Here is a 27,820-nt window from a genome sequence, read left to right on the forward strand (position 1 = left end):
CCAACCCGTCCTGGTTCCCACATCCCCAAGCTGGGAACGTCCTGTCACGAAGATAAAACTCATGCCCTTTGCGACGATGCAGAGGGAGATTGTGCTGAGCTCAGGGAGGAAGCGAAAGCCAGGGCTGGGTGGAACTGTGGCACGCAGACTCCGGGTAACGCAAGAAAACACGTGAAAGCCCGAAACACAGACTCGGAGACTGGAATCTATGCTGGTTCTAGGAAAGTGGGAGAAAGGGCGAGGGAGGGGCCTTTAGGAGGTGGGGGTTGCTGGAACTTTGGGGATACCTGGAAAGCATCTGAGATACATTGGGAGGTGCGATGACAAATGCCATAGTAATAACCACTGATCACCATTTTCCAAAGGTGGGCCACTCCCGGTTTGATGGTTTCCCCTTTGCTGTGTCTGATAGGTTTTTTTTTTGGGGGGGGTAGCTGTTTTTTTTTACTTTTTGGGTCATATCCGGCGATGCACAGGGTTTAATCCTGGCTCTGCACTCAGGAACCACCCCTGGCGGTGCTCAGGGGACCATATGGGATGCTGGGAATCGAACCCGGGTCGGCCGCGTGCAAGGCAAATGCCCTACCCACTGGGCTATCGCTCCAGCCCCTGGGGGGTAGCTGGTTTTTTGAATCAACTTTCCCACCAGCCCGTGCATGAGCTGGTGAGGATTCTGTCTCCCCCAACGCCGGCATTCCCACGCCCACCGGCACTCCACCAAAAGGCGGCATTGACTCGTGCCTTATGAGCTGGTGCACGGGCTGATAAAGACGTGGGCACAGGGTTGGGGGAAGTTGTGGGGGGCAGGCTGGGCATGTGGCCAGCCAGCTGGGCAGGTGGAGGACAGACAGGTGCTAGGCGGGCTCATGAGTGGGCGGGCAAGTGAAGGGGCCGATGGACGGTAACTGGAGGGCAGAGGGCACGAAGGTGGGTGGGGGGCGGGCGTGGAGGGTGGGCAGCTCTTCTCGGGGCCACACGGCAAGGCTGTGGGGTGAGGAGTCCTGGGCCCCCCTCTCCTGCCTGCCTCGACTTCCCATGTTCTCTTGGCCTGGTCCCCACCTGTCTCTCATCCTCAATTGCAAGGAAAATGAAATCAACGGAGAGAAACTTTCTCTCGCCATGAAGATGCCTTGAAATCCCGAGGAGGGGCCAGGGTGGCCGTGTCAGGGTCCCCCCCCACCCCTGCACCGTGTGACTTCAGGGAGGTCACTGCGTCACTCAGAGCCTCAGCTACCGTTCTAGAAGGCGGACAGGGAGGCGAGAGGGAGACTAAGGCAGGAGCCTCCGCCACATTCTGGCTTCCGTCCCTTGACTCAAGAGAAACTGTCCTCGAGGGGGGAGGCAGCAACTTGCTCCCTGGCCCCTCCTGGGCCCGGCAGCCCCCTCCACCCTCACCCCTGCAGCAAACCTAGGGCCAAGTGCAGGCTCAGAGCAGCCGGCTTGAGGCACAGCACAGTAGTCGGGAGACGGCGGGGCCAGGACTGGATCCCTTGTCCCCAAGCCCTCACCTCCTCCTTCTGGAACTCTTCGAAGCCAGTTCCTGGGACCCCTCGTCTGTGGGTGTCGGGGGGAGGGAGGGACCCCGTGGCTCTCAGCTGGACCTTCTTCTCCAACACGTCCTGGTTCCCACATCCCCAAGCTCTGCCTCTGGGGTCGGCTGAGGCTAACGCCTCCGGCCAGTCTTGGTCTCCGTCCTGGACCAGCTGTGTGACCTTGAACCTTTCAATGGTCCTTGAAAGGACCATTGATCACCCCCTCAGCCCTGACCGCCTCGACCACAAGTGTCTGCCGGGCGGATTCCTGGGGGCCCTCCTGCAGGTCTGCGGAGGTTTTGTGCCAGCACCTGGTTGACAACTGGCAGAGATGAGACCCCTTTCGCTGACCCCCAATTCTCTGACGCTTTGCTCTCTCCTTCCTTCCTTCCTGGCCTGTCTTCAGCCACTGACTGGCCGTCTTATCCTCGGCCTGCTTCCTGCACCCCCTCAGACCCAGCTGGGGAGACCGCAGTGAGGTCACCAGCTGGGCTGGTGACTGGGGGGGAGGGGAGGGGGACTAGGAAGACCCTTTGTGGGCGTGGCCTGTTCAGCTCCTCCAGGTAGCTGTCCACCAGGTGGAAGGGTTCCGACTACAGTAAAACCCTCCGTGGGAAAGTCCGGTCCAAATAGGAAGTCGGTAGCAGCCCCTCTCCCACCTCAGGGGGAACCACAGCTGGTTTGAATTTGCTCCCATTGTCAGCTTTCCCCAAGACAGGATGAATTCCGGGCCCCCCACCACCACCCCTCCTGCCTGGCCTGGCTAAGCCTGACATGCCCACGGGCCTGGAGGGGCAAGGGAGGGGAGGGCGGGGGAGGACAGGGGTCGGAGCCTCCAGGAGCTGGTGACCATCACTTGGGACCTTCCCGAGCCTGGGCAGCATCGGTGACGTTGGGGGCAGCAGGCTGGGGCCTGGGGCTGGTGCCAAGGCTAAAACTCTCGCTCGGCCCAAGATTACTCAAGCATCCACAGGCCCCGGGTCAGTCCTGAGCTGAGACCCGGGGCGGGAGGAAAAGTATCTCCTAATGAAGTGAGTCCAGCAGCCCTGGCCCCGGGTGACCCTGCGGCAGAGGCCTCACAGCTGTGGGCCGGGCCTGCCCGAGCACTGGTTCCCGAGAGGCTCGCGGGCGGGGGGTGGGGGGAGAGGAGAGCTGATGCCCAGGGCCCCACACCGCTCCCGCCAGGCCTGGCCCCGTTCTGCTCACGGTCTCTGTGGGCACCGCCGGGGCCTCGCGGCGTGTCCGGTGCTCTCTGAAAACTGCTTGCAGAGCTGGCTTGAAAGTCCTTAACGTGCTTCCCAGAACCCACCAGGGAGTCATGACCTATGGTCAAAATGTCCCCGGGACTCTGCCAGGCTGCTGTGACCGGCCCGAGGTCACGTCCACGCTGGCCCTGGCAGAGACCAGCCAGGCAGCCTCGGGCGAGTTGCTTGACCTCCCTGAGCCCCACGGAACCAGGGAGTCAGTGGGACGTGCTTCCGGGAGGCGGCCTCAACCAGGTAGGCGCTCTTTATAGTCTAGAACATTCTCGACAGACCCGGGCTCTGTAAAAAAAATTCTCTTGGCCGGGGAGGCTGTGCTAGACTCGGGGTAAATGCCTTCCCTGCCCACGCCTCAGCCTAGAGACGCGACAGTGACCCCAAGCCCCCCAGGCGGTAATGTGGGGGTCAGTCAGACTCCAGAGTGGCTTTGCCCAAAGTGAGGAGCCCCCAATGCCCTCCCGGGGCCCACGTCCTGCTGTGGGGTCTGAGGAATCGAGAGGGGGTCCCCACCCCTGCCTGCTGTCTCTGCTCTGAGCACCTCCCAGCAGTCCAGCAGGGAAGCGAGGGGACCGGCCAGGTCAGGGGGAGCAAAAGCACAGGGAGAGAGACACGGGGCCCGGGGGGGGTCTCCCAGGGGCGTCTCCTCTCCTTCCTCTGGGCCCCACGTCCCTGCACCCTCGGGTGCTCACAGCGCCCCCTTCCTGCTCTCACACAGCACGGCCGGGCCTGTGCCGTGTCTCTGCAGTGGGTCAGAAAGCCAAGGGTGGTCTGGGGGCCCTGGGCCTCAGGGGTCACCTCCCCCCACCCCAACCTCACAGTGGCACCACAGAGCCTGGGGAGGCGGAAAGTCCGGGCCGCTGTGGGGACAGACATGCAAAGTGTTTGCTGTGACCTGGTCGGCTCAGGCAGCAGTGCCCAGGGCTGGAGTCCGTCTGGGGGGCAAGGGGGGCACAGAACAGGGCCCTTCAGCCCCTTATCTCCTGCCCACCCCGGGTTCTGCAGGCATGTCGGACGATCCTTCGAGTTTGGCTTTGCATCGGTTGAAGACAAGTCTCCGAGAGGCTCGGGGCACCGGGCCAGGTGGCCAGGACGAGGCGCCTCTGTCTCTCGTGCCCAAGAAAAGGGGTTCTCGGCTCTGCCCACCCAGGGCCCAGCTCTGTTTGTCCCCCACCCAGTGCAAAGCACAGCGGGCAGGGGCAGAAATGCTCCCGCCATGCCCCTAAGAGGGTGCAGCGTTGGCGCCCGGCTAGGGGGGGCAGGGGGGCTTCTGCGCAGAGGGGGGCGCGGCTCAGAGCATGCTGGTCTCTCGCTCGTTCACGGAGGACCGCTCGTTCACGGAGGACATCTTGGTGAAGCTCCGGTGGCTGGGGTAGGAGGAGTGGCCGGTGTCCTCGCTCAGGGCGTTGACCAGGCGGGAGAGGAGGGCCACCTTGAACTTCTTGAAGTCCTGCCCCATGAAGACGTAGAGGATGGGGTTCAGGCAGCTGTTGGCGATGGCGATGGCCGTGGCCAGCGGCAGGCCCAGGCTGAAGACGGGGCCGGGCAGGGCGCCGTGGTGCAGCTCCAGGAGGTAGAGCGTGTGGTAGGGGCACCAGCAGAGGAAGAAGGTGACGATGATGGTGACAATGATCTTGAAGGGCTTCTTGGTCTTGGCCAGGCGGTTCCGGCGCAGCTTGCAGACGATGGTGGCGTAGCAGACGGAGATGACGAGGACGGGGACCAGGAAGCCGCAGAGGAAGCGCGTGACGGTCACCACCATGTGTCGGCTGAACCCCACGGCGTCCGGGTGGGGGGCGGTGGCGGCGTGGCCGGGCCCCGGCGGGGAGGGAGGAGCCGACAGGCTGAAGTTGTTGAAGCAGGTGGTCCTGCCGTGCAGCTGGGCCGTGTCCCGGAAGACCAGGGCCGGGGAGCTGAGGAAGAAGGCCAGGACCCAGATGAGCAGGCAGGCGGCGTAGGCCAGCCGCACGCTGCGGTGGTTCTGGGCCCACACCGGCAGCAGCACCGAGACGCAGCGGTCGAAGCTGATGGCTGTGAGCAGGAAGACGCTGGTGTACATGTTGTGGACGAGCAGGAAGTGGCTGACCTTGCACATGGCCGTGCCGAAGACCCAGTGGTAGTCCAGGGCGGCGTACGCGATGTGCAGTGGCAGGAAGAGGTTGAACAGGAAGTCGGCCACGGCCAGGTTGAGGAACCACACGGTGTTCACCGTCCGCTTCATCTTGAACGTGGCGATGACGATGACCACGCCGTTGCCCACGATGCCCAGGAAGCAGATGAGGCTGTAGACGACCACCAGGAAGACCCTGGCCGCCCGGCCCTCCTGGGGCGACGCGTCCTCCAGCACCACGATGGGGTCGTTATAGTCCGGGTCGTAGTACGCATCCGAGGAGTTCTGATAGTCCTCCTCCATCTTCTGCGGGCAGGGAAAGGGGCCGTCAGCGGGCGCGGGACTGGAACTCGCTGGAGGGGCTGACCAGCAAGACCAACGATGGAGGGGAGGAGGGGGAGGAGGAGGAGGAGGAGGAGGGGGAAGAGGAGAAGGAGAAGGAGGAGGAAGAAGAGGAGGAGGAGGAGAAGGAGGAGGAGGAGGAGCAATAAGAGGAGGAGAAGGAAAAAGGAGAAGGAGGAAGAGGAGGAAGAGGAGAAGGAGGAGGAGGAGGAAGAAGAGGAGAGAGGAAGAGGAGGAGGAAGAAGAGGAGAGAGGAAGAGGAGGAGGAGGAGGGTGGGAGAGGGGAAGGGAGAGGAGGAAGAGGGGAAGGAGAGGGGAGAAAGAAGAGGAGAAAGAGGGGGAGAAACAGGGGGAGGGGCAAGAGGAGGAGGAGGGGGGGGAGGAAGAGGAGGAGGAGGAAGAAGAGGAGAAGGAGGAGGAGGAGGAGAAGGAAAAGGAGAAGGAGGAAGAGGAGGAGGAAGAGGAGAAGAAGGAGGAGGAGGAGAAGGAAAAGGAGAAGGAGGAAGAGGAGGAGGAGGAGGAAGAAGAGAGGGAGGAGAAGGAGGAGGAGGAAACTGGGGAGGAGGAAGAAGGAGGAGGAAGAAGAAGAGTGAGAGGAGGAGGAGGAGGAAGGTGGGAAAGGGGAGGGGAGAGGAGGAAGAGGGGAAGAAGGAGAGGGGAGGAAGAAGAGGCGAAAGAGGGAGAGAAACAGGGGGAGGGCAAGAGGAGAAGGAGAACAGGGACAGGGAGAGGGGGAGGGGGAGGGGAGGAATAAACACCCCCATCCCCACCACCCACGGGCCCTGAACGGAGTCAGACCAGTGTGAAGTGTCCCCCACTTCCTCCTTTGTCATTTCATTTCTCAAACCAGCTTCCCCCACAGGTGCCACTAATGCCTGAATCCTCACAACAGCCCCAAGAGGGGAGGAGGTCAATAAACCCATTTTGCAGAGGAGGAAACTGAGGCCCAGGAAGCGTGAGTCTCTCACCCCCAACCCTACAGCTAGAGCCGGAAGCCCCGAGACCACGTGTAACCACCTGCCTCGGGGCGTCGTGACAACCACGTGTGGTGGGGACACAGCCATTCCCGACGGCACAGCTGCCAGGATGCGGAGCCCTCCCGGGGGGCATGGACCCCTGGGGAGTCGGGAGACAGTGCGGTGTCAGCCGGGGGCCCCCAGGCCTCCACGTGCAATGCCTGTCCCCCTCGGGGACCCTTCACCAGGTGCCCTGTCCAGTGAGAAGCACCCTGGAGAATTCACCACTGGGCACGGGCAGCTTCTGCCTCGTCGGCTCAAGCCCTGCAGCCCCCCACGGGCACCCCCTCCCTTTCCGTGGCCGTGGGGGCGTGCGGCGGCCCACCAAAGGCGTCGGCCCCCGACCCTATGTGGCCACGGGGGTCTGCTGTGCTTTTGTCCGTCCTTCCGTCTCCAGCCACTTAGACTTCCCTTGGGTGGCAGTTTCCATGTGGGGGGTCCATGATGGTCACGTGGCAGCCCACACGCCATGCTGGGGGGGTCCCCGGCGCGGGGCTGGATGCAGCTGTCCCCACAGCCCGCGCCACGGTATGTGCTCTGGCTCTGCGCCCTCAGGCTGCTCCCCACCCCGCCCGTGGCCCCGGGGCCCCTCACCCCCCCTCACTTGGGCCACGGCTCCCTTTTTTCTGGGGCCTTCCCAGAAACCCACCACCCTGCTTGCACAGCCATCTGGCTGCGGTCAGGGCACCGGGGAGGGCAGTCGGCCAACAGCCGGGTGCCCAGGGCCAGCCCCGCCCCCACCTTCCTGCCCCGCCTCCTGAGCTGAGGGAGTGACGAGCTGTCTCCTGTCCCGGCAGGGCTCCGAATTCCTCCTGTGACCCGCATTCACATCCCAGAGTCCACTCAGGGCTCGGTCAAGGCCGCTCCACAGCGGGTCCCCTCTGGGGTCAGTTCACGCAGGGTCCAGCAGGGGGTGCCAGGAGCAGGGCGGGGAATCCTGCTTCAGCACCTGGGCAACTTGCTCCCCTCCCCCCTTGCTGGACCTCGGTTGTGCAACCTGCACACAGGAAAGCTCATCTCTGGGCCCACTTGCTTCCCGGTGTGTGTGTGTGTGTGTGTGTGTGTGTGTGTGTGTGTGTGTGTGTGTGTGTGTGTGTGTGTGTGTGTGTGTGTGCCGGGAAGGATGCAAGCAAATGCAAGCAAAGCCACTAAAGATGCGCTTTGGGGACCAAAGTGGTAGGACAGTGGGGAGGGCATTTGCCTTGCAGGCGGCTGGTCTGGGTTCGAAACCTGGCATCCCATAGGGTCCCCCGGGAGTAATTCTTGAGTGCAGAGACGGGAGTAGCCCCTGGGCATCACTGGGTTTGGCCCCCAAAGCCAAAAAAAAAATTTAAAAGACGCACTTTGGGTACCAGAAGCCGGAGGCGGTGGCCCTCTTGTGTGGAGACAGTTGTGGGGGCCTGTCCCAGGCTCCCCTCCAGGGTTGGGTCGTCCTGACCATCTCACCGCCCCCTCCATCCCCTCTTGAGAGGCTCAAGGTCAGGAAAATGCGGCCCTGTCCTCGGGACATCAGCACGAGCCCTGGGGGACCGGTGGCTGGCAGGGGACACCCCGAAACCCAACCCCTCGCCAAAGTGATGGGCCGAGAAACGCAGATGAAGCCACAACCCGGTCACTCGCTGTCCCTGTCACCCCTGGCGGTCAGCAGTTGAGGGTCATTGAGGGGCCCCACCAGCCCCCGTGAGCCTTGCAGCCCTGTCAGCATTCGTGAGACGGTGGTGGGGTCTTCGCTTCCCTGCTCCAGAAGCAAACTTCAAGTTCTTGATTTATTAGGGAAGTGTTCCAGAAAAAAGAAAAAATAACAAAACAGTTAAGGGGTGGAGGAGGAGGTCAGGGAAGGGGAGGAGGGCCGGGGGCAGCCCCAAAGTCCCAGGGAAGGTGTCTGTCCTGGGGGTGGGGGGCAGGGCCAGGGAACAATAGAGGTCACGTTCCCAGAGGCAGAGCGTTGGTGGCCCTCCCCGTCTCCCCGTCCCGCCGGGGTGTTCCCGGCCTCGCCGGCGGCATCTCTGCAGTGAGAGCCACAGTGGGAAGCTGTGAGGAGCGGGAGGCCACCCGTGGCCTGTGTGGGGCAAGGTCAGGGCCGCGGGCGCCCGGGGCTGGAGGTCGCTGGACGCCCAGCCGGGAGAGGGGACCACACACGCGCGCACACAGTGCTTAGAAGCCGTGGACGATGACACGGGAGACGGAGACGCTTCAACACCCGGCCAGCGGGGCTTCAGTTCCAGGACCAGCCCCGTGGGAGAGAGCCTAGGCCTGGGACTGTCTCCCCCCACCTCCCGGGGCCCACAGGGGCGTGGAGAACGGGGCTGGGGGGGGCAGGACGGGGTGTGAATGCAGTGAGGTGGGGGCTGCTGGTGGTCACAGCTGCAGGTGGGACTGGCCGGAGGGGCGTCTGTGCCTCCTCTCCAGCAACCCCCAAACTGAGACCCCCCTCCATCCCCTGCCCCTGTCTGGCGCTCGCCGGGGGCCGGCGCCCGGGTCTGCTGGGGGCGTGAGTCTCTGCTGAAGCCACACTGGCAGCCCAGGGTCAAATCGGGAGCATTTCCCCTGCTGGGGGCCCCCAGGGAGAAGACGGCACAGATGGTCCAACCTTCTGACCCCCCTCCCACCTCGCTGTCCCCCATGGCAGACCATGATGGGGGAGGGGTGGGGTCAAGGTCACATCTGGTGCCCCCAGAGACACATCTGGTGTCCCTTAATGGAACAAGCCTGGCTGACGGCCTTACTGCTTCCCAGCATCAGAGGGGAAACTGAGGCGGAGGGAGGCGAAGGTAACCCCCACCCAACCCCCAAGTCCGAACGGCCCCTTTGGACGGAGGAGGAAACTCAGAACGGGCTGGAGCCTGCAGAGCTGCCTCACCTTGCCTCCTCAGAACATTCTAGAAGCCTGTGGTCTCTGTCCCAGCGTGACGGCCACAGGACCCCCGTGAGCAGGGCTCGGTGGGCGCCTTCTGCAGGCGGAGCCCGGCTGAGCTTCACCCGCTCTCTGCTCTCTCGTTTTCTCCTCTGCGTCTGTTGGGGTCCCTCCCGCTGTCTGTCCGGGCCTCCCCTGGGGAGCGCCGCCCCCCTCCTCCCTCCGGCCCCACCCCTGGGACTCACTGGGCAGCTCCTCTCCCCGCGTCACTCACCTGTGGCCCCCGCGGCCCCGGCAGCGCCCACTGGCTCCCAGGCCCACGGCGCTCAGGCCAGTGTGGCCAAGGCTCCCTGCGCGGGCCTTATCAGGGCCCGTGGGCGTGGGAACGGACAGAGGAAACTGGAGCCTCCCCTCTGCCTTGGCCAGCTCCCCACTCCCTCCCCCGACCAGCCCCGGCTCCTCCAACTCCGAGACTGAGGATGGGCCCCCGGCAGTAGGCGTCCTGTTTCAGCTGGGAAAACTGAGGACCTGGAAGAGACTCTTTCCCCAGCCACATAGAAAAGGACCTGGGGTGGGTTTGTGGGCTCCCTGCCCTGGAACTCAGCCTGCACTGCCCACCTCCTGCCCTCTGCTGGAGGCCTGCTGCAGAGACCAACCAAGGGAGGCATGCTCAGAGAGGGCAAGCCACTGGCCCAAGGTCACACAGCCAGGATGGGAACCCAGGTCTGACTCCTTCACCTTGCCCAAGATCCCAGCCTCAGCCAGCGGCTGCCTGCCAGGCCCTTCTCTCCCCGTTCAAAGCCCTGCCTCTGTGGGGTCCCACCTACTCATTCCTCCAGCCCCCACCCCACCCTGCACATCCTCATCTTTGCAGGTCGGTCCACAACTTGAACTCATCCTCCAGGGCAGAAGAAAGGAGGTTCTTCACAGACACATGCGCACACATACACACACACAGACATACTCTCACACACATACTCACTCACACTCACACGCATCTCACACACACTCACACACACTCACTCACACACACTCACACAGAGACACACATACATTCACACACAAACACACAGACTCATACACTCACACATTCTTCCACACACTCACACTCACTCATACACACACACTCACACTCAAACACTCATACACTCACACACTCACACTCAAACACTCATACACTCACACTCACACTCACTCATATACACACTCACACTCTCACACACACTCACACACATACACACTCACACATACACAAACACACACTCTCACACAATCTCATGCACACACACTCTATCACACATATACATGCACACTCACACTCTCACACATACACCCATTCACTCACACACATACACACTCACACATACATAAACACACACTCTCACACAATCTCACACACACACACTCTCTCTCTTTCACACACACACACACACACACACACACACACACACACACACACACACACACACCCGCCCAGATGCTCCAGAACACATGGAGGGATTCTACTTCCTCGCCCCTCCGCTCCCCGGGAGCCCCACGCCACACAGCCCCACAGATGTTCCAGCTGCTCGCCTGGCGGCAGCCCGGGACAGAATTAGCTCCGTCTGGCAGGGAGTTTCCTCCAGGGCCTCGCCCACGCGGGCTGGCGCTGACTCACGCCGGGCCAGGAGACCTGCTTGCTTTGGGTCTGATGGGGCCGTTGGAGTGAAGGACCCGGCGGGGGTGGGGGAGGTGAGTGGGGAGGGGCAGCATGAGGGGTTTCAGGCTCCCACGTGGGGCCCTGGGGGGCTGGTCGGAGCCCAGAGAGGGCTCCCCCAAACGCCCGCCACCACCGGCCCCGCACTGGAGCTTGGACCCGGGTCTCGATCCCCGGGGATCCGGCCCGAGCTGCTTTTCCGCTCTGCGCCCAGGGTGACCTATAGGGACGATTTCTCAATTCCTTGTTTCAGGGGGGCTGCTGGGAGACACCCCGTGACGCTCTGGCTCTGCAGACGGGGTGGACCCCGGTGGTCCGTTTTAGGCTCTCTGTTTTCTTTTCTTTCTTTCTTTCTTTCTTTTTTTTTTTGGCTTTGTGGGTCATACCCGGCAATGCTCAGGGCTGACTCCTGGCTCTGCACTCAGGAATGGCTCCTGGCATTGCTCGGGGGACCCTATGGGATGCTTGGGAATAGAACCCGGGGACCGTCTGGGCTGGCCGCATGCAAGACAAGCGCCCACCACACTGAACTATCCCTCCGGCCCCTGAGCTGTAGGAACAGTGTCGATAGCCCCTTGCCCTCTGACCTCCGACCTCTGCGTGAGTTAGATCCTTGTATCCTGGTGGGGGCTGATTCTCCAGACTCCCCACCCCGCCCCGAGCGAGGGAACCACGAGCTCCTTGGCCCCTCAACCTGGGGTCTGAAAGGTTCCCCTGCAACCTGACCCCGTATCAACTCCGTCCCTCAGACCATTTTCCCCTTTCCCGTCCCTACACCTCGTGGGAGTGGCCTCGCTTCCCCCTGGGACCCTCATGGAGAAACCCGCCTCTCGGGGCTGCCCTCCCACGCCCCCTCATCTGTCAGCACCCTTCTTCTCGTCCAGAGAGGCCCCGCCTCGGCGAGAGCCCCCCACACCACTCCACACCCCCAGAATTAGATTTTCTACCTCATCTAGTTCCTGGAGAAAGTGTTTTCCCTCACTTAGGGGACAGTTAATAAAATTCCAAATGTCCGGGTCTGAGAGACCGTTCAAAGAGCTGGAGCCCATGAGAGGCCCAGTTATGATCTCCGGCACCACCTGGACCCCCCGAGCACCATTTGTGTGGCCCCAGAGGCCCCCAGTCCAGCTGGGCCCGAGCATTGAACTATCTGGCTCGATGCAGTGAGTGTGGCCAGTCACGACCCCCAGGTTCCCCCGACACACACACAGTTTCCTTCTTGCCCCTCACTCAGGAGCACACATAGAACTTTAGGGAGCACTTAAAAAGGGGCACATCCTCGTGCGAATAAGGGTCCCCCGCCCGCTGCAATCCTGCCAAGAAGGTTCAAGCTGCAAGAAAGAGGCAGAGGCTGTTCGATTCACTCACGAGAAACCCAAGAAAATGGGCTGGAGTGACAGTTTGGGGCTTAGGGACGTGCCTGGCGTTCAGCCGACCCCGGTTCCCTGGTACTGCATGTGGTCCCCCAAACACATGAACCAAGAGAACAAGACCAAAGCAAGTTCTGCGGGGCTGGAGTGATAGCACAGCAGGTAGGGTGTTTGCCTTGCACGAGGCAGACCCGGGTTCGATTCCCAGCATCCCATAGGGTCCCCCAAGCACCGCCAGGAGTAAGTCCTGAGTGCAGAGCCAGGAGAAACTCCTGAGCATCGCCAGATGTGACCCAAAAAGAAAAAGAAGAAAAAAATGAAAGAAAATTCTGGAAAGAATTTGAAAATACTTTGGAATTCTATTAAAAATTGTGAAAACACAAAGACTATAGAAAATAGAGAGCCTGGAGCTGGAGCGATAGCACAGCGGGGAGGGCGTTTGCCTTGCACGCGGCCGACCTGAGTTCGATTCCCGGCATCCCATAGGGTCCCCTGAGCACCGCCAGGAGTCATTCCTGAGTGCAGAGCCAGGAGTCAGCCCTGAGCATTGCCGGGTATGACCCAACAAGCCAAAAAGAAAGAAAGAAAAAAAAACAGAGAGCCAAAAAGTGGCTACAGAAGGTTAGGGGCAGGGGGAGGAATAGGAGGTGAGTGGGAAGGGGGGGGTGGTGTCAGTTGAGGGCCTCAGAGGAAAGTCAGGCTTTGGGGGTCAACTTGATGTAGCAGACACAGTTGTGGGTCTGTGAGGCTGCACCCCTGAAATCAAAGGCACAATGATGAAAAGACAGAACTGCCACGAAATCAAAGCGCAGCGTCTCGGTCTCTAGAACACCCCGGTTCCAGAGACCTGAGTAGCCGGCCTGCAGCTCAGCAAGCCGGGCCCGGGGGCGGGTGGGGGGCAGGGAGTGGGGGGCTGTGGCTCTTCACAAGCTGAGCCTTTGCTTTTGTTTGAGTGGTTTTGCAGGAGATGGGGGTTGCTCAGGGCTGTGCGTGGGGGCATTGCGGTGCCGGGGATGGGGCCTGGGGCTCTCACATGCCAAGCCGGGGCCCTGGCCCTTGGGGTTACCTCCCTGCCCCCCCACTCCCGGCCCCGGCCTGTTATTTCGCTGGACATCCAGCAGGCGGTACCATCCCCGCCAAGTCCCCTTAGCCGCTGGGCAGAGGGCAGGGAGCCCGAGCAGCCCCCACAAACAGCTGGGCCCTGGCCACAGCCCACTGGTCTGGGAGCCCAGACGCCATTTGCTTAATCCCTCGAAGCCACTTAATCCCTTGAAGCCAGCCTGGAGCCGCTCATGCAAATAATCCCCGAGTGTGTACACAGGGCCTGGGAGGCCGGGCGGGGGCGCAGCCGGGGGCCCTGACGCAGTTGGCTCAGGACGCAGCTGGACAGGCCTGCAGGGTGGTCGCTGCCTCCCCAAGAGGAGTCCGCCTGTGTCCACTGTGCCTGTTGCCCATGTCCACTGTGCCTGTGTCCACGGTGCCCTGCGGGTCCCACCCACAACGGGGACTGGGCACCCAGGTGCAGGCATCCTGGTCCTGGCCCCAGCCCCTGAAATCCAGGCCAGCAGAGTGTCCCCCTTCAGCCAGGCGGGCCTCCCTGACACAGCCTCTGCTTCTCCCTGAGTTCCAGAGATGTCTGGGTGGGGGCAAGGCAGGGGCCCGACTGTGTGCAGGGGGCGTGGGCAGACTGGGCGGTGGCAGGCTGGGCCGTGTGCAGGGGCCATGGCAGGCTGGGCTGCATGCAGGGGCCGTGTGCAGGCTGGGCCGTGTGCAGGCTGGGCCGTGTGCAGGCTGAGCCGTGTGCAGGCTGGGCCATGTGCAGGCTGGGCCGTGTGCAGGGGCCATGGCAGGCTGGGCTGCATGCAGGGGCCATGTTCAGGGGCCGTGTGCAGGCCTTCCTTAGCAGGGAGACAGGCCGAGAGCAGAGCAGGGGCTGGAGCCGGTGCTGCCCTCTAGCTGGACTCTGCCCCTTGCCAGGCCCCCACCAGGACGGCACCGAGGCTGGCGCCTGGAAAAGGGAGTCCAGCCTGCCGAGGGAGAGGGAGCTAGAAGGTCCTGGCCAGACTCGCCCAGGGATGCGAATCTTCCACGGAGCACACGCAGGACACGGAGACGCCCGCGACCAGCCCCAGCCCCCGCGGGCACAGAGGCCACTGGGGGGCACTTCCAAGGCGAGACGAGGGCCCCACTGGAGAGCAAGGAGAAGCCTGGGAGCAGAGAACACGGCCGGGTGCAGCCAGGCTGCCTCCCCTACACCGCCCCTCAGGCCAGATGTGGCCACAGACGGGAGAGGACGCGCTGGCCACGGCCACCTCCAGCCTGACCATCCCTCCCCTCCCCCCACCAGCTCCCCCGGCCTCTGCACGGGCCTCGGCAAAGCGTTTTTCAACTTGACCCAACTCCAGGACCGAGCTCTTGGGCCCCTCGCAGTGGGGGCTATGTGGCGGCCACACCTCTGAGACTCAGGGCGGACACAGGGGACCACAGGATGACGGAAAAGGACCCGACGGGCGGGCCAGCCCTGCTGAGCATCTCTGGTGATGCCCAGTAACCCCGGGAGGAGAGCACCCGCTTCCCCTCGCTTGGGTTCCCGGGAGCCATGCTGTCCATCCTGCAGAACAAGACTTCGGCACCCGCTCCAGCCCTGCCTCCTGGGTGACCTGGTTACTGCCCCTCTCGGAGCCTCCAGCAAGGGATCAGAGACACCAGGCCAAGGACAGGCTGGGTATCTGTCCTGATCACCGACTTGGCGAGCAAATGTGGGCCCCGGCTCCCCCTGGGCCGAGAGGAGGCTGCCACGTCTGGCTCGAAGGCTCCTGCACATCTGGTCCACAGGGCGGCCCCGCCTGGGCCCCTTGCTGGCTGCCCCACAGCTCCGCTTGCGCCAGGCCAGCGTGTTCTGGAAACTTCCTGCCTCTGGCTGGAACGCTCTCCCCCACGGCCCCTCCCGGGGGGAGGTGAGCTCGGCACGCCCAGGGTTCCCGGCGTGTGGTTTGGCACCTGGGCCCGGGAGAGGTCAGAGGACAGAAGCCTGATGGGAGGGACCGAGAGGCCCCAGACGCGCTGACTCAAGCCCCCGGGAGTCTGAGACGCTTCCGGCGAGATGGCCCGGCCCGGGGCTGGAGGGAAGCCTCCGGCGCCCGCACCCCCCACTCGGGCTCTCGGGACCTCCCCGCTGCTGGTGTGCTGGGCCGGGTGGAGGGCCAGGGGGTTGTGGGATGACACCTCTGGGAGCCAGCGCGTGGCCACTATCTTGGAGCCCGGCTGCCCGGGTTCGAATCCCTGCTCTGCCCCCACCATCCAGTGAGGCGGGCAAGCCCCCGCCCCTCTCTGGACCTGCATCTCCTCACCAGAAAAGCAGGGGTGTCGGCCACCCCTGGGTCCCGGGGCTGAGAGGAAGACTGAACGAGCTGGCAGGGGTCAGGGGACAGAAATGTGACAGTTCTGTGGAGGCGTGACGCAACGTGCCAGAAAAATCAAGCCGCAGAGGAAAAGTCCACAGTGGACATGGGGGCTGCTCTTCTCAGCAGTGCTCCGCGGGGGCGGGCGAGGGGGTTTGGGGGCGGGCCCCAAGTCCTGGGCTTGGAGGGGAGAGCGTGCATCTCTCTGTGAACACGAGGACACCCCCTCTGCTCCCTCGGGGCCCCGTGACGCGGCTGAGCTTGCAGTCCTGGCCGTGTTCAAGACAGTGGAAGGTGGCCAAGGAAATCAGGGCACTGTTCCTGGAAGAGGTGGCATTTGAGCAGAGCCTTAAGGGGGCCACGCCTTCGCTTCGACGTAAGGCTGTGGGCAGAGGAGACGTTCTTCAGCGGGAAGAGTGTGTGCAAAGGCCCTGAGGCATGATAGAAGAGGAAGGACTGGAGACAGGGTCCAGAGCATGAGACTGTCCCCTGTGATCACCAACTCGATTCTGAGGGCCATCGGGGACCAGGGCAGTCTCGTGCAGGGGGTGCTCTGTCTTCCTAAAATGTTCCCACTTTAACCCCTCTGGTTACTGTGGGGGAGGCATTGGGGGCGAGGGCTGCTGACAGGAGCCTGGAAAGGGCCTGATGACCCAAGTGAGGCTCCTCCCGCCCGAGACCCCTCAGGGCCAGGGACCCCTACCAGGGCCGAGGCGCCCACCCAGCCATCACCCCATTTCCTTGAGGATTCTGCCCTCAGGCCACATGGTCAGACTCCCCTCCAGAGCTGTTTCCATGGCAACTGCCAGTGCTCAGAGAAAGGTGGTGGCCGAGCCTTAGAGTGGGGGGACCCAAGAGAGCCTGGGGGGGCTCTTTGTGGGAGAAGCAAAGTGAGACCCACCCTGGCTGGACTCCCAGAAAACCTGATCGCCATGGCAGCGCCTGATTCCCATCTCTGTGCCCCTCCCAGGGCCTCCCGCCGGTGGGGGTTGGGGAGCGAGGAGGGGTGGGGGGGGCGGGGGAGGGCAGTTCGGAGAGCCCCCAGGGAGATGGGCTGGGGCCTGGATTCCAGAAAGGCACACCCCTCCCTGCAGGGGCAAGTGAGCCCCCTGTGGCAGCTCCACCCGGCAGGCTCTGCCCCTCACTGCACCCCTCCCTGTTGTCATCCAGACAAAACCCGGGGCTGGAGCCAGTCCCTGGAGCCCGCCAGGAGTGGCCCCTGAGCCCAGAGCAGCAGTAAGCCCTTCGCACTGCTGGTCCACCCACAACGGGATAAAACCTGTGCCTGAACCTTCATCCTCAAGTGATTTGACTGGCGGGTGGGGCCTTTGGGAGGGGCGGGGGTTCTGGGGGGCCCCAGGAAGGTGCTTCTCTAAGCGGGCTCAGAGGACTCCCTATGGCCAGCTGTGAAGGCCCCAGACAGGCAGGGGACCCACAGACCACCCAATCCGCCATGCCTTGGTCCTGGGTCCCCAGCCTCCAGAACTGTAAGGAATCTCCTTCGCTTGGTGTGGGGTCTGGGTTTTGGCCACGCCCAGAAGTGCTTGGGACTTACTGCTGGCTCTGCATTCGGGGATCACTCCTAACGTGCTCGGGAGACTGTATGGGGTGCCTGGATTGATCTCCTGTTGGCCGAGCGCAAGGCTAACACCCACCCACTGTCCTATTGCTCTGGCCCAAATTTCCTTTATATATATATATATATATATATATATATATATATATATATATATATAAAATTTCTATAGTTTATGGTGGTTATTTTTTTAATTTAAATTTTATTAAAAACACCGTGATTTACAAAGTTGTCCATTACACAGTTGGCTCAAGCATTTAGCATTCCAACACCACTAGTACGACCTTCCCTTCACCAGTATCCTGTTTACCTCCCAATTCCACCTGCCCCCGTTGGCACAAGACAAACTGACCTTATATTGCTTATTCCAACAAAACTTTAAGATATGGCAAAGAGAATAGTCAGGAACGAAATCAGTAAGAGCCAATTAGTGATTACTACATGACTCTGACCTACGCAAATAGGAAAGTTAAAACCAGTTAATGCAATAAAATGCCAACTCTCCTTGGTGTTAGCTTTTGCCACGGCAGCCCAAGACGACTCACTTGATGACTAGGATTGTGGAATGCGCCAGACTCAGCCAGCCAATACCACCAGGACGGCAGGAACGCGGTACAATGCAGTAGGTATAACTGTTCTCATGTTACAGAAGATATTAAGGCACAGAGAGGGTAGGCCACCTGCCTGGGGCCACACAGAAATGACTGGACCAGGATTGGGACCAGCTCCAGTACCCCACCTGCTCTTCTACTCCTCCCGCTTACTTCTCTGGTGTGTCCCATCTAAAAGCCCAGGCTGCTTCAGGCAGCGGGCAGCAGGAGGGACTTGGGCAGGTGGGTGGCACGGTGCGGGCACTGGGCCCTGTCCTCCTGCTGGTCTAGGGTCACAGAAAGGAATTCAAACAAAACTCAGACCTGGGTGCCAGGTCTGCACCAGTCCCGAAGCAGCAGGAGTCCTCGCCTCTCTCCCAGAGAAAGAGGGGCACCCCTTCCTGGGGGCCCTCGGCAAATCCCGAGCTCTGGGTAAGCAGAGCCCTGGAATGTGAGGACCCTAATTCCTGGTTACACAGGAGCAGGACCACTCATTCATCCACCAAACAGCCCATCTCCTCTTCCTGGGGAGCCGCCCCTCCCCCTGGCCAGTGGGAGGAGCTCGGGAAAGGGCTGGCCCCACCCCCTGCCCCAAGTCTGGCCAATGAAAATACCTCGTCCTCTGGCCACCAATCACTGCTCTGGGAATTGGGCACATGACCTACAGGGGACCAATGAGAGCCTTCCCTGGGAGTCTTGTTGAAATTCCTAGGAGAGGCAATGGGGCCTTGTGCCCAGGGGCTGCCACTGGGTTAAAATCGCTGTTAAGATCTGCCCTGAGGGACTGGAGCGATAGCACAGCAGGGAGGGCCTTTGCCTTGCACACAGCCAACCCTGGCTTGATTCCCAGCATCTCATATGGTCCCCTGAGCACTGCCTGGAGTCATTCCTGAGCGCAGAGCCAGGAGTAACCCCTGTGCATCGCTGGGTATGACCCCTCCCCCTCCAAAAAAAAGATCTGCCGTGAACTGACATCATATGGCAGAGTTTAACAGAAGGAGACCCACACTGAATTCAGAAAACAGAGCTGGAGGTGGAGGGTGACCAACCACACGGAACCCCACACTAGCCCTGGACGTACAAGCTCTCCAGCCAATGACGTTCTTTCGCAGCTTTATCCAGCTTGAGTTGGAATTCCCTTGCCTAGAACAGAGAGAATCCTGACTCCCACGCAGCAGGCCCTGCTCTGACGCCCACCCTTTGGCGTGAGACCCCACCACAGTGCCTGCCCCCCACCCAGTGGTGGCTTGAGAGAGAGGCTACGCGTCCCACAGATGACCCCAAGTCAGTTTGAGAACGAAAGGCCCCCGAGGATGCAGCAAAGCCGGAGGGAAACCAAGACTTCCAACATAACCCCCAACTGGGGAACTTTCCTTCCCTTCCCAAACCAGTCACGGGCCTGGCCCTGAGGCTGGCGGATGCTCAGATGAATTCAACCTGGGGAGGTGGAGGGAGGAGGCATGAATCATCGATGCGTTATAAATAGACACTAATCAGAGCTGACATTTACTGGGGGCAGAGACTCCGGCCTGCTCACCCTGGCACCTTAATAGTGCGTGACGCACTGGAGGCACCCTAAAATTGGTTCAGTAAATCAGAGTGCCGACGATGTGTGAGGCATAGACATGCCATTGCCTAAACTTCCACGTTAGCATCAGGAGGTTCAAAGTAAGAAACCCGAGTTCAGAGAGGTTAAGTGACTTGCTCCAGGATGACCAGCTACAACGTTGCAGAAATTATCTTCCAACCTCCATGTCTGCTCAGAAAAGGACTGTGGGGTGCCCTGTGTGGGTATACACAGGAGAAGCAGGGAGGGAGGGAGAGGCGGGCATAGCAGGAGTGTAAGCAAGGGGGCAGGATGGAAGGAGAGCTGGGACTCAGGGCATTGGATGAGGTGGGCAGGGAAGGCGGGGGAGGTATGGGAGAGGCTGCAGGGAGGCAGGTCATGGTTGTCATCTAGGGGCTCACAGTCAGCTAAAGGCATCGGGGCATGGGGAGAGCTCTGCGGGGCAAAATACCTACTGGTAGGAAAGATGGTGCAGGGGTGAAGACACCCGGCTTGAGCAGGAGGGACAGGACAGCGGGGAGGCACTTGCCTTGCAGTCTCCTGACCTGGGCTCCATCCCCAGAGCCACGTGTGGTTCCCCACGCACCGCCAGGAGTGATCCCTGAGCACAGAGCCAGCAGCACCACATCCTCAGGCTCCGGCACCAAACCACCTGCCCAGTCAGCCCAAGATCACCGGAAGTGACCCCCTGAGAACCATCCATGTGGGGATTCCCCAAAAGAAAAGAACACGGGAATGTTACAGACACCGTGGATGATTGATACATTGTAATACCCTGTTGCGTTTTGACCTGAGATGAGAAACAAGCCAAGTACTCATAGCTGGGAGACTGGTGAAGTCAGTGACCGCAAAGCCAAGAGAAGAAGGCTACACAATCATCAAAAAGGACTCGTGCCCTTTCCACACGGATATTAACTCCTCTCCAAGGTATCTTGTTAGGTTAGAAAGACAAGCTGGGGCTGGAGTAACAGTACAGCGGGTAGGGCGTTTGCCTTGCACACGGTCGACCCGGGTTCGATTCCCAGCATCCCATATTGTTCCCTGAGCACTGCCAGTGGTGATTCCTGAGTGCAGAGCCAGGAGTGACCCCTGTGCATCGACAGGAGTGACCCAAAAAGCAAAAAACAAAAAAAAAAGAAAGAAAGAAAGAAAGAAAGAAAGAAAGAAAGAAAGAAAGAAAGAAAGAAAGAAAGAAAGAAAGAAAGAAAGAAAGACAAGCTGCAGAGCCGTGCATGCACCACACCGTGTGCAAACTGTTCTATGTAAAACAGGAGGGAGATGAGGGGTTTGACACCTGCCTAGGGAAACTCCAGAGGAAAGATAAGAACTGAGTTGATGGCTGCAGAGACTCTGGGACCATGGAGGCAGGGCTGGGGTGAGGAGGCTAATTCTACCTTCCTCTCATTTTAGGGGATTCGAATGTCACCACTTAGACGGAGTTATGTCGCCTAGTCAAACATTTCAGTGAGAAATGCTCGGCCAGAATGAGATGGGTCCCCGGTATTCTCACCGGAGGTTGCTATGAAGTGATACCACTGGTATCATGAGCAACTCTCACAGCCACGAGGACCCTGGGTTTCACCCCTATTACCTCCCTATCACATGTGCACATTTGGGACGTTAAATCCAGCTCTGCTCCACTTTGGTGGGTGCTATAGGAATGTTGAATCTGGCTCGTTTGAGCACTCCTAAGAGGGTCCTATTGGCAGTTTATCAGTTTACTCCAGGCCCCGGGGTCCACAGAGATAGCAGAGATGCCAGAAGAACACTTGGGGCACATGCGGACATCGGGGATCAAACCCAAGTAATTTCCCAGCCTCTTCTGAAAGTCCTTTAAAATCCGTTAATTAAATAATTAATTACTTTTGTTGTTATTAGGGGCTCCATCTGGCAGTGCTCAGGGACTACTCCTGGCTCAATGCTTGGAGGGCCTTTCCGGCTTGCCAGAGATCGAACCCAGCTCTCTTGCATGCAAAACACGCCCTCAGCCCCTTGAGGGCCCTAGAAAACAACCTTTTCCGAGGTTCCTTTGTACTGGCTGTATAGTTTTTCCTCTATTAAGAAAATGCTTCAGAGCCAGGGCCCTGCCCGGGCCGTAAGATGATATGGAAGTGGCAGCAGCCCGGATCTGATTCCAGCTGTCCCGAATCCCAGCCCGTAGGTCCTACACTCACCAAGGGGATGGACATCTATTCAAGGGCCGCTGTGGGAACCAGGGGTCATAAACGAGCCCCGAGGAGACGAACAGCATCCATGGTGGGGAAACAACCACACAGGCCATGCCCACTCAGCAGCCCCCGAGGGTAGCTCTGGCCACCTGGGCCCCTCCCAAGCTGCCAGCCGGGCTCCAGGAGGCAGGCCCTGCAGAGAGCAGCGGGGCGCGGTCCCGCCCGCGGGATTCCGGCACCAGCCCCGGCTCAGAGACGGGAGTGCTCTCCGCGGGGCCAGCTTGAAGCTGTCCTCAGCTCCGACTCTGTCCCAGAATCAGGCCATTTGGCGGCAGCGTTGGGGGCATGTGGCAGAACCTCTCTCCCCCGTGGACTCACCCGGCGGGGCAGCCCCTCGGGACGGAGCCTTAGAAATTTTCCACCCAGTGCTCCTCCCACCCCACCCCACACCCAGAGTCCTCCTCTGCCTCCTTGTGGTGTTCACGCCTTCCCAGCTCCCGTCCTCCCCCGAGACCCCCTGTGATGACAGCCTTTGCCACCCTCCCCCACTGCTTCTGGGCCTCCTGCCAAGAACCCCGAGATGTCCCCTCTGCCCGTGTCTGGGACCCCCACCGCTTAGAGCTGTGAACAGCAACCTTGACACTTCCAGGACCTTAGTCGAGCTATGGGGACTATCATGGCTGCCTTTCCCTGCCTCACTTCTTCCGCCTCAGCCTCCCCACGGCTCTGATGACCACCACCCGTAAAGAAATGGGAGCCCAGAGAGGTCAAGCAACTATCCTGAGGTCACACATCTGGGAAAAGGAGATGGGACTTGGACCCCCCCCCCGCCTCCCAAACCATGTTCCCCACACGATGAAGAGGGCCGGCTCTGAAGCCAGGGCACCGGAAGCTGAGTCCCAGCCCTGCCATGTACGCATGGGTGAGTCACGGATATGTAGATGGAACTCTCAGCCTCAGTTTCCCTCCCTGCAGCGAGGAAGCTTTACTCTCTCAAGGAGTTGGCCTTTGGCTTACATGAGAGACGGGTCTACAAAGAGCTGAAGTTGAGCCTGGCCACGGTGGTTCTCTGCCACATTCCTGGTAGGATTACTCACAAGAGTGATTTTGAGGGACTTGAGAGACAGCACACTGGGTGAGGCGCTTGCCTTGCACACGGCCCACTCAGGCTTGATCCCAAGCGTCCCAAGTAATCCCCCAAGCCCCGCCAGGAGTGCAGAGCTAAGAGTCAGCCCTGAGCATCCCTGAGTGCAGAGCCGGGAGTCAGCCCTGAGCATCCCTGAGTGCAGAGCCGGGAGCCAGCCCTGAGCAGGACCAGTGTGCCCGCCCCTCCCCCCCCACTGCCCGAAGAGTGAAAGTGATTCTTACCCTTAGCTTGCCTCCCGGCCAAAGCTCAGCATTAGACTAGCACCATTACCCTTGCCCCCAAGCCTGAAGATAAGGACCGCTTGTCTCCATTGTCCCCTGCCCCACAAACCTAGCCCTTGCCCAGTTAGGTTTGCGGATAAGACAGACAGAGGAGGTCCGGAAGGCCGAGCTCAGGCTGCAACGCAGGGCCCGGCCCGGCCCCAGGAACAACTTCCAAGCACTGAGATGAGGGTGTCCCCACTAAGCACCGGCAGGAGGGGGGAGTCCCCAAAAAGAAAAAGAAAAAAAGTGTGCCTCGGGACCGGCCCACGAGGGGGACGGAGCCCACTAGCCTGCCAGCTGCCCCCTAAAGAGTCCGCAGCCCCCTTCCCTCTGAAACGCGCTTCAGTACGGATCCTCTGAGGCCTGAGCTCACCCCTGCCTTCCAGCGGCTGGTTGTAAAACCCTGAAGCTGGTGCTACAGACAGACTGAGCATCCAATCCCGTCTGTCTCTCTGTCTGTCTGTCTCTCTCCCTCCCTCTCTCTGTCTTCCCTCCCCCCCCTCCCCCCCTCTCCCTCCCTCTCTCTCTCTCCCTCTCTCCCCCTCCCTCTCTCTCCCTCTTTCTCTCCCTTCCTCTCTCCTTCCCTCTCCTTCCCTCCCTCTCTCTCCCTCTCTCCCCTCTCCCTCTCCCTCTCTCCCTCTCCCTCTCTCCCTTCCTCTCTCTCTCCCTCTCCCTCTCCCTCATTCTCTCCCTCTCTCCCTCTCCCTCTCTCTCCCTCTCTCCCTCTCTCTCTCCCTCTCCCTCCCTCTCTCTCTCCCTCTCCCTCTCTCTCCCTCTCTCTCTCCCTCTCTCCCTCTCCCTCTCTCTCTTCCTCTCTCCCTCCTCCCTCTCTCTCTCCCCTCTCTCCCTCTCCCTCTCTCTCTCCCTCTCCCTCTCTGTCTCTCCCTCTCTCTCCCTGTCCCTCTCTCTCCCTTCCCTGTCCCTCTTTCCCCCTCTCTCTCTCCCTCTCTCTCTCCCCCTCCCTCTCTCTCCCTCCCTCTCCCTCTCCCTCTGTCTCTCTCCCTCTCTCTCTCCCTGTCCCTCTCCCTGTCTCTCTCTCCGTCTCTCTCCCTCTCCCTCTCTCTCTCCCTCTTCCTCTCTCCCTGTCCCTCTCCCTCTCTCTCTCCCTCTCTCCCTGTCCCTCTCTCTCTCTCCCTTCCCTGTCTCTCTCTCTCTCTCTCTCTCTCTCTCTCTCTCTCTCTCTCTCTCTCTCTCTCTCTCTCTCTCTCTCTCTCTCTCTCTCCAGCCTCTCTGGCCCTGGGCTGAGCTGGGGTCCACTGTTGGGGAAAGAAAGAGTGAACGCCAACACGGAACTGGTTGTCTTCACAAAGCGTCATGGCTTCCACTGAGAAAGACGGGCCACGGATTTTGTAGGTTACTTTGCTGGACCCGCGGAGAAAGGTCAAGGATAGTCGTGATTTGCCCGTCTTCTTTGATTTGGCGAGCAGAGGGAAGGAGACAGGCTGCAACGGTCTCAAAACCCCTGGAGAAATGTGACCCATTCCTAAAATCCCTGTCTGGAGTCCCGGGGCGCGGATGGTCTCATGGATTCTTTGGAATTCAGGGGGTGTCCAGGTGGCTATGGCCTGGGGGGGGCGGGGACGGGGGGGGGGCGCTGAGTTCCCTCTTCTCGTTTTCCTGCAAGCTAGTGATGAGCAGCCCCACTCGGAGCGCCAGCAGGCTGGGGGGGGGGGGGCGGGGGGCGCCTTCCTATGTGCCACTGGGCCCTATGAGTATCTGTCTTTCCATCCAAGTGTCTGTTCTTGAATGTTCCCCGGGGGGCGGGGTGGGGGGGGGAAACTGAGGCCTTGCTTCCAGTGCCAACTCTGCTGCTCATTTCCAAAAACCCCTCACGAATCTCTCCCGCTCTGCGATGCTCAGCCCTTTCAGAACCTGAGCGGAGGATGCCCACGGGCCCCGCGCGGAGGACAGCGGGGATAATGAACCCAGGCCGGCCCTGGGCCGCGGGGCCGGACAGAGGCAGACCTGGATGTCCAGCCCATCTCCAGCATCCATCTCAGGAGTTTTGCTTCCCCGAAGCCAAAGGAAAAGAGCCCTGGGACCCTAGCTACCTCGCAGCAGGAAGCAGACGTGTGCGGGGGGGCGGGGGGGGGTCTGCCCTGACCGTCCCAGAGACATAAGCAGCGTTTCCATGGGACACGGAGGGGAGAAGCCGGCCAGCCAGAGCCACCGGCAGTTTTCCAGAGCGAGGCTGGGAGTGAGCGAAAGCGTCAGGGGGCCCGACCACCCCCAGAGTCAGGGGGACCCCGTAACTAAGTGCTTCGGGCAAGAGGGACTCACATGAAGAGAGCCCACTCGGAACCCCCAACTGAGGGACCCCCGGAATCTGCTTGTTTGAGCAGAAAGAAAAGAACTTCAGGGCTGGAGTGACAGCACAGCGGGTAGGGCGTTTGCCTTGCACCTGACCGACCCGGGTTCGAATCCCAGCATCCCATATGGTCCCCTGAGCACCGCCAGGGGTAATTCCTGAGTGCAGAGCCAGGAGTAACCCCTGTGCATTGCCGGGTGTGACCCAAAAAGGAAAAAAAAAAAAAGAAAAGAACTTCAAGGTGAAAATGTGACTCGGGTAGAGCACGTGCCTTGTCCGTTGAGGGCCAGGGCTCCCTCCCCAGCTCTGGGTCTCACCCCGATATATATATATATATATATATATATATTTAGAAAGCACTTACTTGTTGCTGGAGGAAGGGTCCTCTGAGTTATCGAGGGGCTCTTCCTGCTGGGGGCTGCTGGCGTCAGACCTCGGGCTGCGGAAGGACGTGGGCCTCACGTGGGCCTCGACGTGGCCTGGCCACAGGCGAGAAGCGGGTCCGGAGCAGGCACCTTTACGAGGCGGGTGGGGAGAATGGCCCGGGTTCAGACTCGGGCTGGGAGGCCACCCCCCCTCGATGACGCCTGCATGTCCTCGGCGTCACGTCCACAGTGGAGGGGGGGAGGAGGAGGGGCGGGTAATCCCTGTGTCCACCCAGCCTGCCCAGTGAGTCAGAGCCTGGAATGCAACAGCACAGACTCCCCGGAGCCCCCCAGCCCTCCCGAGGCTCCCTCAAGGGGCGCCGCATGCAGAGACCCCCCCACCCAGGGTTTTTTAACACCCAACTGCACTCACAAAAAAACACATGCACCTGAAAATCAGAAGCAAGCATTGCAAAAGCGAGCACTCACTCGGGGCGGGGGGGGGGGGTGTTCCACCCAGGGAAAGCGGGAGATTCAGGTGATGCTCCAGCCCTGTTCCCCAGAGGGTGTGGGGTGCCCCGGGGTGGGGGATGGGCTCATTTGCTATTTCCTGGACTCCTGTGCTGGGTGCAGTGGCAGTGAGATGCTTCCTGCCCACCCATCCCCTCATCTCGTCACACCTTCTCCCAAGGGCCATGCCCCCCCCCTGCCACCCCCACCCCAGGACCCCAGCCGAGGCCACTGGTTGCTCCATTTCACCCTCCGGAGAAGGCAGCAGTCTCCGAGAGGGACAGAAGGAGGGAGGGGAGGCATTGAGAAGGGGCCCAAGAGTCTCACCCTGCACCCCAGGTTTGCAGGGGAGACCCCGACCCCCTGACCGTGTAGCCCCTCCCAGAGACATAAGCACCTCGTGTCACCTCAGCGTTTCTGTGGGACACGGGGGGAGAAGCCGGCCAGCCGGAGCCACCCGCAGTTTTCCAGAGAGAGGCTGGGAATGAGGGAAAGCGTACCGAGGGCAGGCGCGGCCACCGTCCCCCTCAGGGCAGCCCGGTGCTGGGGACGGGGACCCTGTGTCCACGGCACAAGGGGCTACCCCCCACCCAGCCTCCATGGCTGAAGCCCATCTCCCAGCTGGGCTCCCAGTTCCCCACTGAGTTTCTTTGTTTGTTTTGCTTTTTGGGTCACACCCGGCGGTGCTCAAGGGTTACTCCTGGCTCTGCACTCAGGAATTACCCCGGCGATGCTCAGGAAACCATATGGGATGCTGGGAATCAAACCCAGTTGGCCGCATGCAAGGCAAACGCCCTCCCCGCTGCGCTATCACTCCAGCACCCCCGTCCAGACTCTTAACAACGAATGGTGGCAAAGTCACACAATAAAACGCCCCGCCCCACCCGCCACACCCCACTGAGCATAATTTTTCAGGAGAGAAAAACGGGTCCCAGACCTCAAAAGTCTTAGAACTTAAAGCCACATGGTCAGATTTTGGAAGTTCCAGGCAGCGGGTCCCCCAGCCTCTCCCCCCTCACCCCAGAGCACCCGGTCCAGCCTGTGCCCCTCCAACCTGGCCCTGGAACGGAGGGAGGGAGGGAGGGAGGGAAGGAGGGAGGGAGGCCGCAGCAAGGAAAGGTCTTTACCAGGTCGGCGAAGGGAAGCAGAGACCCCCCAGGGTCGTCCTCTGAGACCCAGCTCTCAGCTTGGGTGCCCCGTTCTGCCTCCGCGCTCAGAAGGCCACAGGCCACCCCAGATGTGGGCGGGAGGGCCACAAGGCAGACACTGGCCGCCAATCCTGTCACCCTGTGGGTATTTTGGCCACTGGCCAGCACTTTCCTTCGACAAGCAAACCCATCCCACCCCGCGTACTTGCGAGGCCAGTGGGCAGCAGAGAAGGGGTGAGGAAGTTGGAAGGATGAACTTCTCCTTTGGAACTGACTCAGTCACTTCCTGTGCTCGGGTCCTAGTGAGCCATGGGACGCTGCTGTGACCGGCCTTCTGGAAGGTCCCGGGCACAAGGCTGACTCCTCCCTGCCTCCCCCCACCCCGGCTCCCCGGGGCCCAGCGTCATGGGCGTCCTGCTCACACCCCCTCCTACTGGTTGCGAAGGTACCAGGAGGATAGAGGGGCAGAGCTGGTGTCCAGCCCGATGGGGAGGTGGGGGGGACCGGCCTGTGGGATGCAACGTGGAGACACAGCCTAGTGGGGACACGCACCAAGACCCAGCCACCAACCACCCAGGAGAGGAGCGTTGGGTTTGGC

The 27,820-nt window shown here is 61.0% G+C and overlaps 1 protein-coding gene across 1 annotated transcript; it reads right to left on the reverse strand.

Annotated features, from left to right (window-relative positions):
* Positions 1-3,956: 3,956 nt before the first annotated feature.
* Positions 3,957-25,698, reverse strand: CMKLR1 (chemerin chemokine-like receptor 1). Its single transcript, XM_004615499.2, has 2 exons — positions 25,564-25,698; positions 3,957-5,207 (listed from the first exon to the last, which is right to left on the reverse strand). The coding sequence occupies exon 2, from the start codon at positions 5,202-5,204 to the stop codon at positions 4,083-4,085; it is 1,122 nt and encodes a 373-aa protein (XP_004615556.2). The 5' UTR covers positions 5,205-5,207; positions 25,564-25,698; the 3' UTR covers positions 3,957-4,082.
* Positions 25,699-27,820: the final 2,122 nt, after the last annotated feature.

The sequence above is a fragment of the Sorex araneus genome, chromosome 9, assembly GCF_027595985.1.
Source record: "Sorex araneus isolate mSorAra2 chromosome 9, mSorAra2.pri, whole genome shotgun sequence".
In the NCBI taxonomy this organism is placed as follows: Eukaryota; Metazoa; Chordata; class Mammalia; order Eulipotyphla; family Soricidae; genus Sorex; species Sorex araneus.

What these genes read in the sequence shown, in the direction of transcription:
- CMKLR1 (XM_004615499.2), bottom strand. Translation starts at nt 5,204, where the DNA reads ATGGAGGAGGACTATCAGAACTCCTCGGATGCGTACTACGACCCGGAC.